This window comes from Ambystoma mexicanum, chromosome 13 (genome assembly GCF_040938575.1).
Source record: "Ambystoma mexicanum isolate Mex_15411 chromosome 13, UKY_AmexF1_1, whole genome shotgun sequence".
In the NCBI taxonomy this organism is placed as follows: domain Eukaryota; kingdom Metazoa; phylum Chordata; class Amphibia; order Caudata; family Ambystomatidae; genus Ambystoma; species Ambystoma mexicanum.
Window position 1 is genome coordinate 222669169 of NC_090938.1, and position 18571 is coordinate 222687739.

General features: G+C 44.1%; 1 protein-coding gene across 3 annotated transcripts in view; it reads right to left on the reverse strand.

Annotated features, from left to right (window-relative positions):
• The window catches only part of PPFIA4 (PTPRF interacting protein alpha 4), a 3167227-nt gene that overhangs the window by 2096342 nt on the left and 1052314 nt on the right, over positions 1-18571 (reverse strand). For all 3 annotated transcript variants that reach the window (XM_069633679.1, XM_069633678.1, XM_069633680.1), the window contains one exon: positions 12180-12263. In XM_069633679.1, the coding sequence (XP_069489780.1) occupies positions 12180-12263 (84 nt within the window). The remainder of the gene's footprint in view (positions 1-12179; positions 12264-18571) is intronic.

Genomic DNA, 18571 nt, shown 5'->3' on the forward strand with positions numbered 1-18571 from the left:
CATCACCTTTGAAGATACAGCATTCACCCAGTCAAGACCGGCGCCTCTGCGGGAATCAGGTGAGCGTTACAAAATAGGGGCGGAAAAAGAAAAGCTAGCAATGTGGGAGAAAGAGGGTGCTAGACTAAATCCTAACTGGAGGGACCCTGAACAGGTAGAGACGGACAGGGGAACCCATGACCATAGCATAAGGACCTCTGTGCTCAGGGACTCAAACCCATTAAATACCATGAACACTGCCAACTTCATGTCTACTGGCTCACATGAGCCGGGAGCCATGGGGATGGCAGTATTCAATAGGTTTGGTAAAATGTGACTGACAGATCAGCGACCCCCAGAAATTGATGGACGGGCATCCCTGTACAGATACCCAAATATTAGGGCTGAAGTCTCTGACAAGGAACACTCCGATGAGGGGAGGGTCAGGGAATCCAATCCACTGAAATACCGCCTTCCAAGGGACCATTTGATTAAAATTGATGGGGAACTAAAGGAAATAAGGCCCAAAAAGAGCATCCTGAAGACCTCTACCTCGTTAGGGCAGTGGGGGGATAGTCCACCATCCCTGGGAGCAAGGAAGGGTCAGAAGACTCTTCTGAGCACCACAGGAGCAGAGAAACTAGGCCCCAACATTCTGTGAGCCCTTCTCAAGCTCACAGAATCTGGGAGTGCCTAGAGGATCAAGAAGGGACCTCCAATAGCAGCATCTCTGAGTCTGAGGGCGAGTCGACTCAGGTGACTAAAACAAAGACGGCAAACAAACTTAAGAGTGCTATGAACAAAGATCCCATTAGGCAGATTAAGGCCATTAGGAGTTTCATAACTCCATATCATAAAAATGTAAAGTATTCTGTGTGGGAACACCTAGAACTATATGAGCAAATGATGTATACTTTTCATATGAAGGACAGTCAGAATTGTATAGAGTATTTAAAATGGACCTTCTCCCCTGAATACTCCAGTTTGTTTGCGGGACTGGAGGACCAGAACCACTCCAGATGGTCCACCTACAGGGTGGCCATCTTGAAAAAAATGTTCTGCTCACAGAAACCCCCAAGAGGCCCGCAAGGCGGCCAAATATCTTCAGTGCAGGGAAGATCAGGCCCCACAAGAATGTGTGCAGGAGCTCAAACTCGCCTTTGCACAGACCACCAGGAGGGTGCGCTCAGATAGTCGGGAGTTCATCACCACCTTTTTTCATGCACTCCCAAAATATAAAATGACCCACCTGGTGAGGGACTTTCATGAGAAAAGATCACTGGACTGGGTCATAGAGCAGGCGGCCCGCATTTATGAGGTCCAAAAGCCTGCAGATAACAAAAATCCAAACAAAAACCCCCAAACCAGCCAACACCCCTGCTGCTGCTAAGGTGGTGGAGGTGAAGGTTACCCCCGTTTTAGATCTAGAGATGGGGGAGCCTAAAAATATACCTGTACAAAATCAACCCAATCAAAGACCCAGAAGGCCCTCAGGCCAATCCCAGACAGGTGGTAGTTAGGGAGGTAATCCCACAAATGGGACCCCTAACTCCCCCGATTACATCAGCCCCCGATACAAGGTTAACAGACCAATCCTGGGGTATGTATGGACTCCTCCGCGCAAGGAGGAGGAATCCAACCAGGTAGGTACCGCACCAGGAAACTTCCTTCCTAACTTTCCCAAGTAGGGCAGTAATCACCCAAATGCCGGGTTGAGTTTCTTTCCCCGGTACCCACAAAACCCCAACCTGCAAGACAACCCTCCTTTCTTTCCCCACTTTCAGGAGCACAGACAGCCCAATCCGGGAGAGGGGAGGCCAAGGGTGGAGGGTTACCGAAAACTCTCAATACCTAGGGTACTATGGGAGAAGGGATAGTTACCCTGCCCGTGACTCACCTAGGGTTGATCAGAGACCCCCGTACCAGCCGGATCGAGTGTCACAACTGGAGCGCCAGGTCCAGAACCTATCCCAGGATTTTGGTTGCATGTGGCGACTCAGAACCTCACCAACCAAGAGTGTGGTACTCCAGAACAATGATGGGGGGAGCACCCTGACAACTCACCAGTTCCAGAGGAGGAGGCACGGGGGGAAGGGAGATGTAAAGCCCTAAAGGAAGCTTCCTTCCTCAACTGTGAAAAGCCCCTGGACATCTAGGAACCGGAACCAAGATCTCCTGCCCCCATACACCTGCCAAGCAAGCAACAGAGGGCGGTTAAGAGAAATAAAGAACCCAAAAAGGCCCATTTTGTGGAGGAAGTTAGGGTCCTCCAATTTGAAGGAGAGGAATCCTCAGAAGATTCTGGGAAAAATATCTTCTCCTTTGGGAAGGGGGACTCCTCCCAAAGAAAATGGGTCGCAAGAGATCCAGATGAAGACTTGGTGAATGTGGGGACTGAGTCAGAACCGCTCATCATTGAACCCCAGAATGAGTATCAAGGAAGCCACACTGCCCAAACCAAGTCTGGTGATTGCCTCCAAAAAGGGGGGGTGGCCCAGAATCAGAAAAAGGGGAGCCCAAAACTCCCCACATATCCCAATGTTAAATCTTTTTTTCATACCCCCAAACTCCAACACAGAATCATGACCAAACTACCCCTGCGTCGGAGTCAAAAATAAGGAAATTGACCACCAAACTTGCCCAGAATGCCCATTACCTTTGCCCATTGGAGGAGAAGGAGGGTAGATTGTATGCCCAAGTGCAAGGGCAATGTACATTTTCGGCACTGGTGGACACTGGATCCCAAGCCACTGAAGTCAAAGAAGGCCTTTGATCAGCTGAATTCAGGAAGGGGGGGAGAGATACTAGATCCCTCTCACCCCTCTTCCTGGACAACTCCAGAAATTCGATGGAAATGAAATTCCTGTTGAGGGGACTGTGCATTTGGAAATAAAAATTGGGTGACACAAGGTGAAACACACGGTCATAGTAGTGACTCCAGAGGGCACACCCTGTCTAATGGGGAATGACATTGTGCGTAGGTTGTCCCCCCTAATAGACAGACTAACAGGCAAGTAAAATTAAAACATAGTGTCAACCATGTTAGTCTAAATGGCACATGCCACATGGTTGAACAAAAACCTTATCAAATTGAGTTTAATTTCCAGAATAACCAAATACCTGACGTGAAAGTAATTGATGTAAGGACAACAAACTGGTGATGGGAACTCCACTCCATTTCTGAAAATCAACCTTCCTTCCAGTTTCAAGTGGCATTCCACACTGAAAGGAAATACTTTGAAATTCTATACCAATTCATGATCTGAAAATCCCAATTCCATAGTCAAGTGTGATGAGAAACCAGGTCAAAGTATAGCTGACATTCAGGAAATTACAGAACAGCTATTCATCCCTATTCAGTTATATGAGGGAATCTGTTCTTGACGAGTGTGCGTGAACAACGGTAAGAGCTTCATCAGCGAAGCCATGTTCCGACAGCTCCCAAAAGATCCAGCCATTCCCACATTTAAATTGATCAATAAGTGGGAAATGGGCCTGGAAACTTCCAATTCCAAACATCTCCTGCTTAGCAGGTGTATGCTCAAAATCTCTATCAGAAACAAAAGCATAGTGCATAATTGTTGGGTTGTGCAAGATGTTCCTGCTGCATTCTATTTAGGCAGTGACATTCTCAATCGTTTTGCCATTAATGTGGACCTGATAAACTACAAACCCTGGTCTCGATTAGTGGGTAATCCCATGGACTTTGATGATTCAGAGAAAGCATTTCAGTCAGCCCAATTGCTGGCATATGGAGTTGAAGTTCAAATTGGAGAGGAGGCCATGACTATTCCCACTTGAATTAAAAATTAAAAGAGGACAGAAACTGCAAAATCCTGATGCATATGTATACCTCAACGCCCATCTTCAACAGCAAGGTTTGGGGTTAAACCAACACCATTAGTCAATGTAGAACATAACACCATTCCAATATAGATGGATAACAGCGACCTTAGGAGTATCACTCTGGGCGCAGGCACCATTGTTGGAATTGTTGGCACATGTTTCCATAGATCTAGGTAATAAACTGATAGGACCAATCCCCAATGACTGTTTTGACAGTGGTAGTGACAATGACATAACACCAGAAAGGATCTTCACCCGGCAAGGGGGGAATTTCCTGGTGTACTCTTGCTGCCCTCACAGTGAGGAAGAGGTGACCTGTGACATCAGGCAGGATGAAGTGATCTTTCAGGTCCACAAGGACTGCCTCCCTTGCCTGAAACCTCTGTCCAGCTCAATACTTTAACTAGGGACCTCTCCACTCAGCTGGAGTAGGCCACAAATAGCCAAACCGGAAGTCTTTTCAGGCTTCAGGCAAATAGTTGAAGAGCGAGTCAACCTAGCTGATACCTGTGGGACTCCGGAGCAAAAGCAAAAGTTGAAACAAGTTTTCTTAGATTTTCAAGATCTCTTTGAGGTTGACTCTTATGACACTGGTTGCATCGAAATCATACAACAACGATTTCCACGGACCCTGGAAAGACTCCAGTGTTTGTGAAGCAATATCGCTTGCCTCTCGCATCCATGGAGTCCCTGACGGAAATTATTAAAAACCTTGAGTCCAATGGGATAATTTGTCAAGTCCGCAGCACATTTAATAATCCTATGCTGAGGATTTTAAAACCCAACGGCCAGTGGAGACTGTGCTGACCTGAGGGAGCTGAACAAACCGGTCCTTATGTCCCGATGGCCTCTCCCCTTTATTGATGAGGGGCTGGCCCAGATCCAGGGGTCAAAGGTATACACTGCCATTGACCTGACCAATGGATACTAGACTGTGCCTATCAGTAGGGAGGACCAAAACAAGCTGGCCTTTACTTTCAGGGGGCAGCAGTACACTTGGACCCGGACTCCCTTCGGATACATCAACTCCGGCAATTAATTCAACATCTTCCTACATAAGGCCATGCCGGACTTGGGTGAAAGGGGTAACCTGGCCTATGTGGATGATGCCTTGATAAATAGCTCAAGTGTGGAGTAACACATAGCGGAAATCTGTTCTGACACAGTATAGGGTTGTCGGAGCAAAACTTTACTTTCAAAAGGCACAGTGGTGCAGGACCCGTGTCAACATCTTGGGGCATGAGATAATTCCTAAGGGTCTCTGTCCCCAGGAGAAGAAAGTGGAAGCACTCCTAAAACTCAAAGACCCCACAACTCTATGTGAGCCAAGAAGCCTCCTTTGACTGACTAATTAAAGTAGAAAGTTCATTGAGGACGATGCAGAGATCACAAGACCCCTGATCCATCTATTGAAGGGGGGGGGTCATGTGAGAGTGGGGTCCAGAACAAGCCGAGGCAGTAAAGCAACTGAAAAGAAGCCTCTCACAAGCACCTTGTCTAGCTTACCCTGTCAAAAACAATGAGTTCTTCTTGGAGACAGGGTTCTCAAATACATGCTTGACAGCAGTATTATATCAAAACCTTGACAAGGACTATAAAGTCATCTCCTATGCAAGCAAGACTTTATCCTCTGTGGAGGAAAAAATCAACGATTGTGAGAAGGCACTCCTAGCAAATGTGTGGGCATTGAAAAATTACCACCCGTTCATCCAGGGGGAACACATCTTAGAGGAGACTCCACACCAACCTTTGCAAAATCTCCAAAGTGACAGAATCCGGGCCGGAAATTTGAGTAATTCCAGAATTACTTCCTAGATTCTGTCAATGCAAGGCTTTCCTATGGAGGTCAGATATGGCCAAAACAAGAAGAGTCCCCTCGCGCAAGGTCTAGCTGACTTGCATGATTGAGCCATAGATAAACTGTCTCGGTGACGAAAGTCTTAAAATCCAGGACAACGTGGAAGCGTTCTGAACTCCCCACACAAAGTCTATGAAGAAGACAAGTGTAAGGGAATGCCCACTGTTTATGTGGATGGGTGCTCCTACCATGTTGACAGCAACGGAGAAAAGGAAATGGTGGCCGGCGTTGGGAATGATTGGGTAAATGAGGCCCAACAACCCTCTGCTGGGTACAAAATCGGTCCCTGTAGTAGTCAGGTGGCAGAGTTGATGGCAGTTCATCTTCATCAAGCCATCCTCACTGCTGTCCAACACCAACTCCACCAACTGGTCATAATCACTGATTCACATTATGTCCGGAACAGGTTCGTGGAGCACCTGGTTAATTGGAAAAACAGAGGGATGCTATGTGCTAACAATAAACCGCTCAAACATGGCAATGTTATCCAAAATATTGAAGATCTGGTCACCTCTAGTGGGATGACCATCTATTGGAAGAAGATCAAGGGTCATTCTAGAATAGAGGGGACAGACAAAACTGGAAGTGACCTAGATGATCAGCTGGCCAAAACCAGAGCCATCCAGGGGGAGCTCCTGGCGATCGAGTCCCTGTTGGGGGAAATCCAGGTCACTGCTATCACTAGGTCCCAGACAAATGCTCACAATGAACTCTCAACTGCCCAATAGAGTAAGGAGACCCCAGATGCGGATTTAATTATGGCACAAAAAGGGGTTTCGATTATTGGTAAATTTTATCAACACATTGAGGACCCTGAGAACTTTCCCATTATGGATACCGACTACATTGGGAAAGAGGACCTCAAGGGGTTGATGAAATGTGCAAACATTTTCTGAATCCAAGACAGTTTGTTGGTAAGGCTGTGACCAGTGGGTGGTCCCTACCTCGTTCCGAAGCCTGATGCTGAGTTACGCCCATGATGCGGCCACAGCCGGTCATAGGGAGTTTCACACTACTATAGAAATCTTGCAAGAGGTTGCATACTGGCCACACATGGGGCAGGACCTCAACCAATACTTGAAGGGTTGTCTTGTGTGTGCACAATTTCATCCAACTTCACTCACACACCAAGCTCCCCTCCAGAAAAGGGGGATGACACTGCCTTGGTCAGATTTACAAGTAGATTTTTTCGGGCCCGTGATTCGCTCCTCTGGGGGAACAAGTACATGTTAACAGTAACATGCTTGTTTACCAAATGGGTGGAATGTCTCACGGCCCCAAATTGCAAGGCAGAAACAGCAGCTGCCCTGATGATCAATCACATCTTCTCGCATTTTGGCCTACCCCAAAGGATTGAGTCAGATCGACGTAGTCACTTCAACAGCGAGTTCATGACAAAGATGTACGAGATACTTAGGGTAAAAAGGAAACTCTGCATTGCATACCACCAGTCCTCTAGTGGTGGAGTTGAGAGGTACAATAAAACCATTGTGAGCATTTAAAAAAAGTTTGTGGCCGATTCTGGGCCAAGTTGGGACATCCTATTACCGCTTGTCCTGATGGCCATCAGATCTACACCTTCTTCTGCAACTAAGATGTCTCCATTTGAGCTGATGACTGGACGAAGGATGGTGCTACCTCAGCATCTGCTCTATAGAACACAGGAGCAGACACTGATTAACGCCTCCACAAATCATGAGTATGTTGAGAACCTAAGAAAACACCTTCAACATGCTTTTGTGTACGCTCAGCGGAATCTAGAAAGATCTGCAGAGGGGATGAAGACTTGGTATGATCTAAAAACAACCAAAAAGGAATTCCAAGTAGGAGACAGGGTCTCACATTTTTGCCTAGCTGGCGAGGACCTTTTGAAATTGTAGACAAAATCTCACGTGTCGCCTACAGAATCTGCATCTCCAAAGGTGAATTGACAGAAGAGAAATGGGTCCACATTAATCAACTAAAGAGTTGTCACCATAGGCACACTTTGCAACAAATTGAGGAACCCAGAGAGAATCAAATAGAGCAGACATCGGAAACATGAGAATGTAGAAAAGAAGAACAAAAATGGGAGCCAATCGGATTTATAGATATGATTATGTAATAGGGAGTATTTTTTTCATTATCAATTGTTATTATTAAATGCCTGGGTATCCCACTGCTGTCAACCCAATTGGTGGGCAGTTAGTTAGAAATTGTTGTAACCAGTTTGTGTTCTCTGTCATAGATTCGTACTGGTTGCGCCTATCTAACAACCAAGGAGGACTGCCCCCAATTGGGCACCCTGGAAGGGAGAAACCAAAGGAGATCTGGGAGTGTCACTCTGCACCATAAAATGAAGATCCCAGGGAAAGCAGGAGGTGTCGTTCCATGTTCCGACCAGAGACAAAAAGAGGAGCAGGATGCTCCATTCTCTGATGGAAGAGGACTCAAACCTGCCTGATCCTGTTGGAAGCCCATGGAGAAATCCCACTTGCCCGACTCCCCCTCAACTTGGAAGCCCAGGGGAAGTCGGGAGTGGGGGGATGTGTGGGATATATTGGCCAACTCAACAGCATTGCACCACATCACCAAGCTGCATTTGCACAAGAAACAGCAACCTGGCGGCGCTGGCTCCTGTGCGCACAAGGACTTCAAAACTGCGTTTTGGCAGCAACAAAAACATGGCTGCACCATCCTGCCTTGCACACTTCAGGCAAAATGGAACAAGGGGACACACTGAAAAAGTAGGCCAGTGCGTTATGAAACATGCCCCTTCAAAATGAAAACCTTTCTCACCCTTTCAAAATGCTGTGTTATGATAAATCCACCTGGGCATTCTAAGACCACTGTGATGAAAACGGCCCTGCCAGGCCCAGGATAAATCATTGTGCCTCAGATAAACCAGGCCTTATTCCTGGATGACAGGTACTGTCAAAGTAGATTTGAAAGAAATCAACAAGCAACTTCCTTTTCACTCGCACAGGAACACACGTATATTTCTTGCCAAAATGTATCCAGGGGCAGCAGTTCAAAGAGACTTTTTACTCTCTGAGCCAGGTCAAGGGCCAGGTCAAGGATACATGTATCTGTACTTTAGATAGAACTCCTGCTGCAAAGAAATGACTATAGCTGCAAAGACAGTAGCAATCTGAGGAGCTGCAAACCGAATTAAAGAAAGAAATGCTAGCAGTTTTAACACATGTGGAAAATTGGGCTGTGATGACCGAAGAGGAATAAATGGACTGTTTAAAACTAAATTGTTAATGAAAGCCTGTTTACTTAGCAATGTAAAGGAATTGTGTTAGTGGTGATAATACACACATAGGATATCTTCTGTCATAGGTTTGTTTAATGTAAGACCCAAAGTAAGAAAGTAAACAGTTTAAAACACATAGGCTGGAGTTGCAAGCTCTCAGAAAAACCTGTTATTCCAGTCGCCAGCCATGAAACTCCTCCAAGGAAGGGAGATAGACCATAAATCCAGGACACGCAGGTGCGAAGTGCCAACTTGAAAAACTTTGAATGGGACAGGACAATGAAAGTTGACATGCTCTTCAGATATTCGTCTGTGCTCCAGGCTGGGAAATTGGTAGTCCTGGACACTCACCTGTCAAGTGTGAAGGGGCAATAAAACCTTCAATTAAGACTGGAAACCTATTTTGCCTGTAAGGAAATGACAGCTGCTTGCAGTTGGAGGAAGAAAAAAATCAGGCTCTAATAACAAAGGGACTGCCTTTTGGTGCCAGAGACTATGTAATAAATAAACTTCAAAGACTTATTTCTGTAGCAAGAATTAGCAGAAATATAAAAATTCACAGTTTTAAATCTAATTTTGTGGTGTGTCTTTTAAAACGTGGTAGAACTCATTGCCGCATGGGGAAAGAAGTTACGAAATATGACAGATTCAAGGAAAGTATTAATGTGGCAAACATAAAATATTGTACATACATCCCTGGGGACAATTTGCATATGTGTATAAAATGGTAGAATTTTAGGGCAAATCTGTGATGTGTAAAATTACCAAAATGCATCAGAAAGGCGAAAAAAAGGTTGCATTGACCCGAGGATTGGACTGAAATGTGATGCACGTAATATGTAACCTGTGTGTATAATTTGCCAAGAGATTACAAGTAGAGAAATGTAGGTTTTTGGCAAAATCAGATTTTAAGTAAAGTAAATGTGGGAGTGTTTGGACATTGCAAAACTCATCTCATAAATCTGACATCATTCCCTTAGAAGTCCAACCAACTTAGAGTGAGGCGGAGACTAGCTCCCCTGCCCAATCTAAGAAGTTTAGGGACAGGCATAGTTAACCCTGCCCAGCCTCAACCTTGATGATGTCAGTTTGCATGATAAATGAAGGTTCCTGACAAGACCCTGGAGATACACTCTTCCTGATTTCTTGTGCTGCATTCCTATTCCTGTTTCATCTTTCAGACTCCAACTACAAGGCCAAGCATTGCTGATCCTATTTCTGGGTCCATTGTAAAACCCAAGCATTGCTGATCCTGCTTCAGCAAGGCCTACTCTACAATATTAAAACCCACTAATCTCCCAGTAACCAGGAAAAACTGTGGTACTTTTGGCATCCGAATCCAGCTTGGCTTACCGCCACTCAAAGCATGCTGCTGCTATCCTGCTACCCTGCTGACCTATAGTATCCAGTAACCAGAATTCCCTGTCCAGAAGAACTATCCTCTGGTATCCAGTCCTTGCCCAGCTGATCCTGTCCAGCTGATTGTGTCCTTTGTTAGACCAGATCAGTGTGGTGACCAGAACCGCTCAGTGTCCAAAATCCAAACTAAAAGGGGACTGTGAGTATCAATAGGAACCATAGAACCATAGTATACCTTGTCTTGCCCTCAGTTCCACTCTCTAAGCCATCCTATCCTTATCCTGATAACTTGTAATATTGTCAAAAATCATTCTTGACACCCTGCCTTTGATTTCTTGTCCTAGCGCCATATCTTTAATAATTTTGTCTTGTGAAATCCTAAACCCATAGTCTTCTTTCAAGTGATCAGACTGGTTCCGCCAGGGCAGGCACGGAGGAGCTAGGGTTGAAATTGCGAGTCAACCCTGGAGCTTACTGTGTCTCAGTCTGCTAGCCTAGCCTGAATACTCTAGTGTAGAGTAAAACTGTTCCTGTCAAAACTGATTTATTTTCCTTTTTTTCGCGCCTTCATTTTCTCAAAACGCACCTCACTAGATCTTGCATAACTCACTCAATTTATCAGCTATAGAACTCATTTCACTTCCATATTGTACCTATGATCCATAGCTAACCCCCAACACACAATATTTCACCAGTTTTATTTTATTAAAAACCATGCTGTTAATTTCATTCAGGAATTGCAAAAGTTTTGCTAAATGTACAACCTGTCATTTGAGTATAAACTGTTTTAAATCTTCCATTCAATTTCGAATTGTATGCTTTTGCTCAATCCATTGCTTGTGATTGCTAGTATCTTTCCAGTGTTGCTCCAGTAAAGACTAGTTTTTGTGTCAAGAGTTTTATACACATTCATTCATTTATTCATCAATTTCCGAGTGTCATTTTAGCATTGCCAGGGTTTCAAATCCGTTTTTCACTCTTGTTTGGGGAGGGGAAAGTCAGATTTCAATTCTGTTTTCCATTTGTCATTCCTGATTACCTGCTGCTTCTGTTTATCCACTTAGAATTGATTATTTGTGGGTTGAGGGAACATTGCAGCGGGAAATTCTAACTCAAGTGCTGTCTTACGTAACATCAAAAAGTGTTCCTATTCACTGGTGTTTTGTAGTTGTGTCAATGGAAGGTTAAGCAAAGTGCATTGTTTATATTCCTATTGTTCTTATAACCCCATTGGTGATTGCTGCCCCATATTAAAAATTGTATGATTTCTTTTGAATTTTAAAATAAATAAATGAATATTACATTTTATCCACCAGCCTGATTCATGGTCCAGTGTGACCCGGGGTATTTGAAAAAGGGGGTGTGACATGAGTGGTGTACCATCTAAAAATTGAATCTAACATAAAACATAAGCATTTCAATCGCGCTGCATACTGGGCCAAGACTAAGGTGTGCGTTGCCTGATTTAAATTCTTAGCAGAAGCCAGTTTAATGGTCCAGAATTTAGACAGAACACATGTTGGTATCTCTTTACATGAGATAATAGAGGCTATGAAAGCGCATGCGTTTGGTCTCTGCCCTGGACTGGATGGCGTTCTATTTATTCTTGAACCTGATCGATTTATGGACACCTATTTTAACCAAGGTGTTTCACATCATTCTAAATACCTGTAAAATCCCAGCCAGCTCGAACTTGGCAGGAATCACCACACATTTTTTAAAATGTTGCAGGAACATCCCAAAGTTATAGGTCCTAAATTCAACTGGGCTGTCATTCCAGTCTTGCACAAGCAAGCAAGCCCTGAATGTATATCAAATTGTGGCACATACAATTTATATCAAGAAAGAACCGAGTGCACAGGAATTGGGTAAGGATACCTTGCATTAGTTGCTACTCACCCTGGCAAGCTCTTGGTTCTTTTCTTCCAGCTGATTCTCCAGTTGCCGCAGATGTTCTTCTATGTTCCCATGCCTTTCTTCTGCCTGGGAACAGTGGACAAATCCATACTAGAATAGGTTAGGCTTCCAGAAGCAATGCAAGATTGCAGTGTGTGAACACATCACATATGTAGAAAGTAGTCAATGGATGTAGGGAGGCGAAAGAAGTACAACCTTTACGTGGTCTGTGGACAGGTTTGGACTAAATCTATTGACGCTCCTGTGATTGACCTGGAGGTTGGAGTCACAAATGTTGATTATGATTGACTTGCTTCTGCCCCCATATGCAGAAAACCACTTCTGTAGCAGGCCCACAACTAATGGGTTTTGCAGAACATTTAGATGTGTGGGAGTGTTTGACAATCTGTACTTTTGAGGTTATCCATGCTGGCTGACTTCACCCCTTCTTAGCCTTCATAACTGTGCAAACCTTTGGCAGATGTTTCTCATAATGTCACTAAAATAGCCTGGCGCTCACAATGCATTATGATATCACTGCAGCATTTTATTTGTCTGAGTTTGATGTAATCTTCGCATCCTCGGTGCACCCACTCTCTTGCCAGCCCCTAACCACCCTTCTCCTACCACCCCACCTCTCATGTTCTCTCGACCCCCCCCCCCTCCCACCCATTACAGCTCTTCATTTCGCTCTTACTTTTTGGCGAGTTCAAACTCAGCGGCATCCTCAAGCTGCAGTGGTTCTATGTGATATTTCCGCATTTCAAACGCCGAACACAAAAAAAAAAGACAGATTTTTTGGGGCGTTTTTGTGTGGCCTGTAATATAACAAAATATCACATACTGCCCCACAGCCCGCTTCATAAGGTGATCCCGTCCCCACCCCCACCATCTCCCGCTGGTTTACCTTCAACAACGCGCCATTCCTCTCCTGCCCGCGCTTGTCAGCACATGCACGGACTCTTGTGTGGCAGGGGCATGACAGTTCGATTAAGCATCGATCTGTGCGGTCACAGAGCGGTCTTTCTAAATCGATCTTTTTTTCCGATTATTATAAAACTATTTTTTCCACTTGATACCGCTGCAGCTACCTCTTCCTATCACATCCACTGTGGAAATGGAAGAGGACCTCTGATCAGAGCCCAGCCTTCCATCTTAATAGCAGCCATGCATAGCACGAGCTGGACGGCCCCTGCTTTTTCTTTTTTCTATTGCTCTTAGCAACCCAAGGGATTGTCTCAGGGTTTTTATAGCAATAACCGACACAGGCTTCCCACTGGGCTATAACATATACCCTGGATATTACCAGCCTGTGAAGCATAATTAAAACATTGTAGTGTTGGCAGTACCATTGCAGACAATGCAATGGGAAAGTGCAATACTGGCTGATATAATTCCTTCCAACATTTCAATGCTTATCTTTTGTCTCCCATAGTTTGAAACAGAACATTATATCCTCATTGTGTATAATGCTCTAATTGGAAAAATGGCTCCCCCTCGAAGGGCCGTTACCTCTCGTAAATGCCTTGGCCATCGTTAAATACCCACCTTTGCTCAGCCCTTTCAATTGGCTGAGGGCTATTCTCCGCTTTTAATGGTTCAGAATGTGGTATTATTGCTTAAATATGTGTTGCCCACTCCAGACCTTCAGCGGAGCAGCCACCCCTTATTTTAAGGATAACAGATGACTGAGCTTGCGATTCCCTTTTTGATCCACTATGTCGAGATTTGTTTAGTGCAGCCAGCCTTGAAAACGGAGTGAATTGGGATCTTTCGAAAACGTATTTAGGGGATCGACTGAGAGAAGAGAGTTTTACCTGGGTTAAGTGTGGGATTAGAGGTCTTTCAAAAATGTACAATTCGTAATGGCTTTTTGACAATGATTTAATGACTATTCAGTTAAAACTTTTTGAATCAATAAGATTATCTTAAGGAGTTAGATCGGCACATTGCATATTGTGAGGCTGACGTCAACAGCGGGTTTGCGTGCAGGATGCTGTCAGCGAGCAGTCTTCAGCAACTTCCCAGAATTTTAGAACTTTTAGAACTTCGATTTCCATGATCCTTTACTATTGACTAGTATACGCAGAATGAATGCTTGATTTATACGTCAGGTGATCGCCCTCTTGACAACCTTTTGCATAACCCAACTATGGTTCCTGCCAATGTGTTTCGTAAACTCACGGGTAGGTCATTTGACACCAGTTAAAAGAAAGACCTTAGTTTGTCAGATTGGCAGGACCAGTAAACCGGATTGGGACGATATAAGCTTGTCTTTCTAAGAGCCCTCCCTCCCCCCAGTGCAATGGGCAACAGTATTCCAGAATCATGCACTTTTTTTACCCCATGAGTGTAGGACAGGTTATCCGTACCAGGGAAAGAGAGTCCTTCTCCAATCAAACAGTGAACCACTTTCAGAAGAACCAACTCAAATCTGTTGAAAGATGAGATATTGACGTGGCATCCTCTCTATGCAGATATGGCGGGTGACACAGAGGGGCATGGAGGAAGACCAGAGCTGATTTTTCCACCTGTACACCGAGCTACACAATGAGGAATAAGAGAGCTCAGGCAGACAGTTCTTCCCTCAGAAAGCACCCATATTGATTCCGGAGGACTTGGCGCCTGAAAGACATGCATAGGTTTTTTGACACCCTGTTTTCTTTCCCTTTTCTTTGATACAGATTGGCTTTCATATTGAGGTGATTCCCTCAATCAAAATATTGAGTAAAGTCATCTGCTTTAGGGTTTTGCTGGCTGGGGGTCAAGGATTCAACTTTAAATGTTTTTGTGCTACCAATCCATGGAGTGATCACAAAAATGACTAGCACTAGTATTTCCACAAATATGTCATGTTTGCATTACATTTTGTAATCTTACATATCAATGCTATAACATTAAATGCATAAGGATGTAAATGAACAAACCATGAATCTCGTGAACATAGGCAGAGACCAGGCTGGTGAGGGTCTGATCAAGCCATTAAGCCTGGAAATTATGTAGAGACCAGACTAAAGAGAGTAGTGCAAGACCTAACCATGGAGCTCTAGAATGTATCCAGAAACTAAGCTGGGTATGGTAGGATCAAACAATGAAGCTATTGAACTTTTGCAGACACCAGGCTGGGCAGGGTCAGATCAAGCCATGAAGCTCCTGAATTTATGCAGAGACCAGGTTGGGTATGGTAGGCTCAAACCATGAAGCTATGGAACTTATGCAGACACCAGGCTGGCAGGGTAGCATCAAACCATGAAGCTCCTGAACCTATGCAGAGACTAAGCTGGGCATGGTAGGATCAAACCATGAAGCTATGGAACATATGCAGACACCAGACTGGGTATGGTAGCACCAAACCATGAAGCACAGGAACTCACGGAGAGACCAGGCTGGGTAGGGTCTGCTCAAGCCATTAAGCCCTAGAAATTATGTAGAGACCAGACTAAAGAGAATAGTGCAAGACCTAACCATGGAGCTTTAGAAGGCATGCAGAGACTAAGCTGGGCATGGTAAGATCAAAATATGAAGCAATGGAACGTATGCAGAGAGCAGGCTGGGTATGGTAGGATCAAACCATGAAGCTATGGAATGTATGCAAAGACCAGACTTGGTATGGTAGGATCAAACCATGAAGCACAGGAACTCATGGAGGGACCAGGCTGTGTAGGGTTGAATCAAACAATGAATCTAGGTAACGTAGGCAGAGATCAGGCTTGGTAGGGTCTGATCAAGCTATTAAGCCCTGGTACTTATGTAGGGACCAGCCTGAAGAGAGTAATGCAAGACTTAACCTTGGAGCTCTAGAACGTATCCAGAGACAGCTTCAAACCATGAAGGTATGGAATCTATGCAGAAACAGGGCTGGGAATGGTAGGATAAAACCAAGAAGCTCCTGAACTTATCAAAAGACCAGACTTGGTATGGTAGGATCAAACCATGAAGCACAGGAACTCATGGAGGGACCAGACTGAAGAGAATTGTGCAATTCCTAACCATGAAGCTCTAGAACGTATCCAGAGACTAAGCTGGGTATGGAAGGTTCAAACCGTGAAGCTATGGAACCTATGCAGACACAGGGCTGGGCATGGTAGGATAAAACCAAGAAGCTCCTGAGCTTATGCAGAGACCAGGCCGAGTATGGTAGCGTAGGATGAAACCGTGAAGCACTTGCACTCATGGAGAGACAAGGCCATGAATGGTTGAACCAAACCACAAAGTGCTGGTACTTATTCAGAGGCCAGGATGATGGGGGTAGTGCAAGACCAAACCATGGAGCTCTGTAACTTATGTAGAGACTAGGCTGGGTATGGTACGATAAAACCATGAAGCTCCTGAACTTAGGCAGAGGCCAGGCATGGTTTTGTAGCATCAAACCTTGAAGCTTCTGTGCTTATGCAGAGACCAGGCTGGGTAGTGTAGGATCAGATCACAAAGTTCTGGTACTTATGCAGAGACCAGGCTCGGTAGGGTAGGATTGAACAATGAAGGTCTGGAACTTATCAGAGGACAGGAAGACTGAACCATGGAGTTCTGGAACTTATTCCGACACCAGGCTGGATAGGGTAAGATCAAACCAGGAAGTGTTGGAATGTATGCAATGGCCAGGCTGACAGGGGGTACAGTAAGATCAAAGCTTTAAGGTCTAGAATTATACAGAGAACAGGCTGATGTTGTGTAGGGACAGTGTTAGTGTCACTGAGTTTGAACAGTATCTAGAAGGACAGGACCCTGCTCTTCAGAATAAAGTTGATTCCAAGAGAATTGGAGAAACACAACCATAAAAAGTTTTAAAAAATTATCACTTGATCTGACAGATGATAGAGGCCTAACCACCTAATGCCCAGAATCGACACCAATCTGTGGGTTAGCAAATGTCATCTTGCATTTGCATAATTCTGGGATGTTCTCATTTTGTTTGGCTGTGTGTTAACTTTGTGCTTCAAAATCTCCAATGGCACAAATGTCCAAAAGTTCAAAATAGAAACTACAAAACATTTCTCTTTTTGACAAATAACATTGACATATTAAACACAATAAAAGCCTTTTGTGAGAAAGTATGATTCAATCCTTGGTGGCAAGTTTAAAAAAGGAATTTCAAGCAGATTAGTTTTGTGTATTCATGAATTTTAGGACAACTATATTTTTTGTTCAATATGCAATCTATAATAATGAAATATCTATGTGTCAATAAATAGTTTTGCTGATCTATATTTCTTTTTTGTAAATCTTAAATTGATATTATTGCAGCTTTATATAATTCCCTTTTTTGTGAAGAGAGTCCAATTTCCCTAAGTTAATGCTATTGATAGCAGCGGTTTAGGATATTCTTTTTCTTCCCTCCAGAGATCATGTTTTTGTTCAATCATCTCATTTTTTAAGTCAAAGTAAAGGTAGACCTGTCAAGTTTCAAAATGGGAATAAAGGCAATCACTGTAGATAGTCTGTAAAAACGGTCAACGTTTATTCAAACTGAACACAAACTTTTAACTGCAACAAACATTCTCTGTAGTTGTTTAGAAAACTAGCTTCTCTTCACTGCTGAAGTGATATTTCTTTAAATTCTTCCAGAACCTGTGCCAGAATCGTCTCTCAACTTGTCACTTAGACAGAACTTTTCTTATCTACTAAACTTAACTTGAACGATCTCCAGCCACTTTCAATCACATTTTAAAAGTCTTTGCATTCTTTCTTTTCTTGTAATTTTTTTCTCTCCTTTCACGTTGCACTCTATGTCTTATTATTAAAGTCTGACTTTCTCTTTATCCTTTCATTCGTCTCTTTTCCTAGCGGCAGTTCCACTGATAGCTCTAGAGGTCCTCGCAGCAGGCTTAAAAGCAATTCTTGGTACCTGCAGTTCGACTGATGTCTCCTAGAGGTCCTCGCTACAGGCTACAGGCTTAACAGCAATTCTTGGTACCTGCAGATCCACTGATGGCTCCTTGAGGTCCTCCCTACCCAGGCCTTTCCCTTCGCTACATTCAGGAAGTGAGATCATCTGTTTCAGCTTCCCCGATCTCTGCCTCACTTCTCTCAGCGCTCCTGCAAACTCAGCTGTCCGTTATCAGCTGTTCGTGGAGCTTCTCCTTTCATGGACCTCACACTCCAATCATTGTTTCTTCCACTAATTATTTTAAAAAAACAATTTAACTGAAGATCATTTTCAGGGCTACTTTCTAATAAGCCCAGGCATAAGTGCTCCCTCTTTCTTTCTCTGTAACCTGGCAACCAGAACACACAGGAGACTAGCTTGGATAAAAACTCCTACAACATTAATCTCTTTTCCCATTCGCCATCATGTATATGTCCCGCCCTCGTTCACTCATTCCTTCATATTCAGAATAATGCTGTGAGGTGCTGTGAGGCCTGATGTTATCAGATAATATCCCCTGGTTTCATAT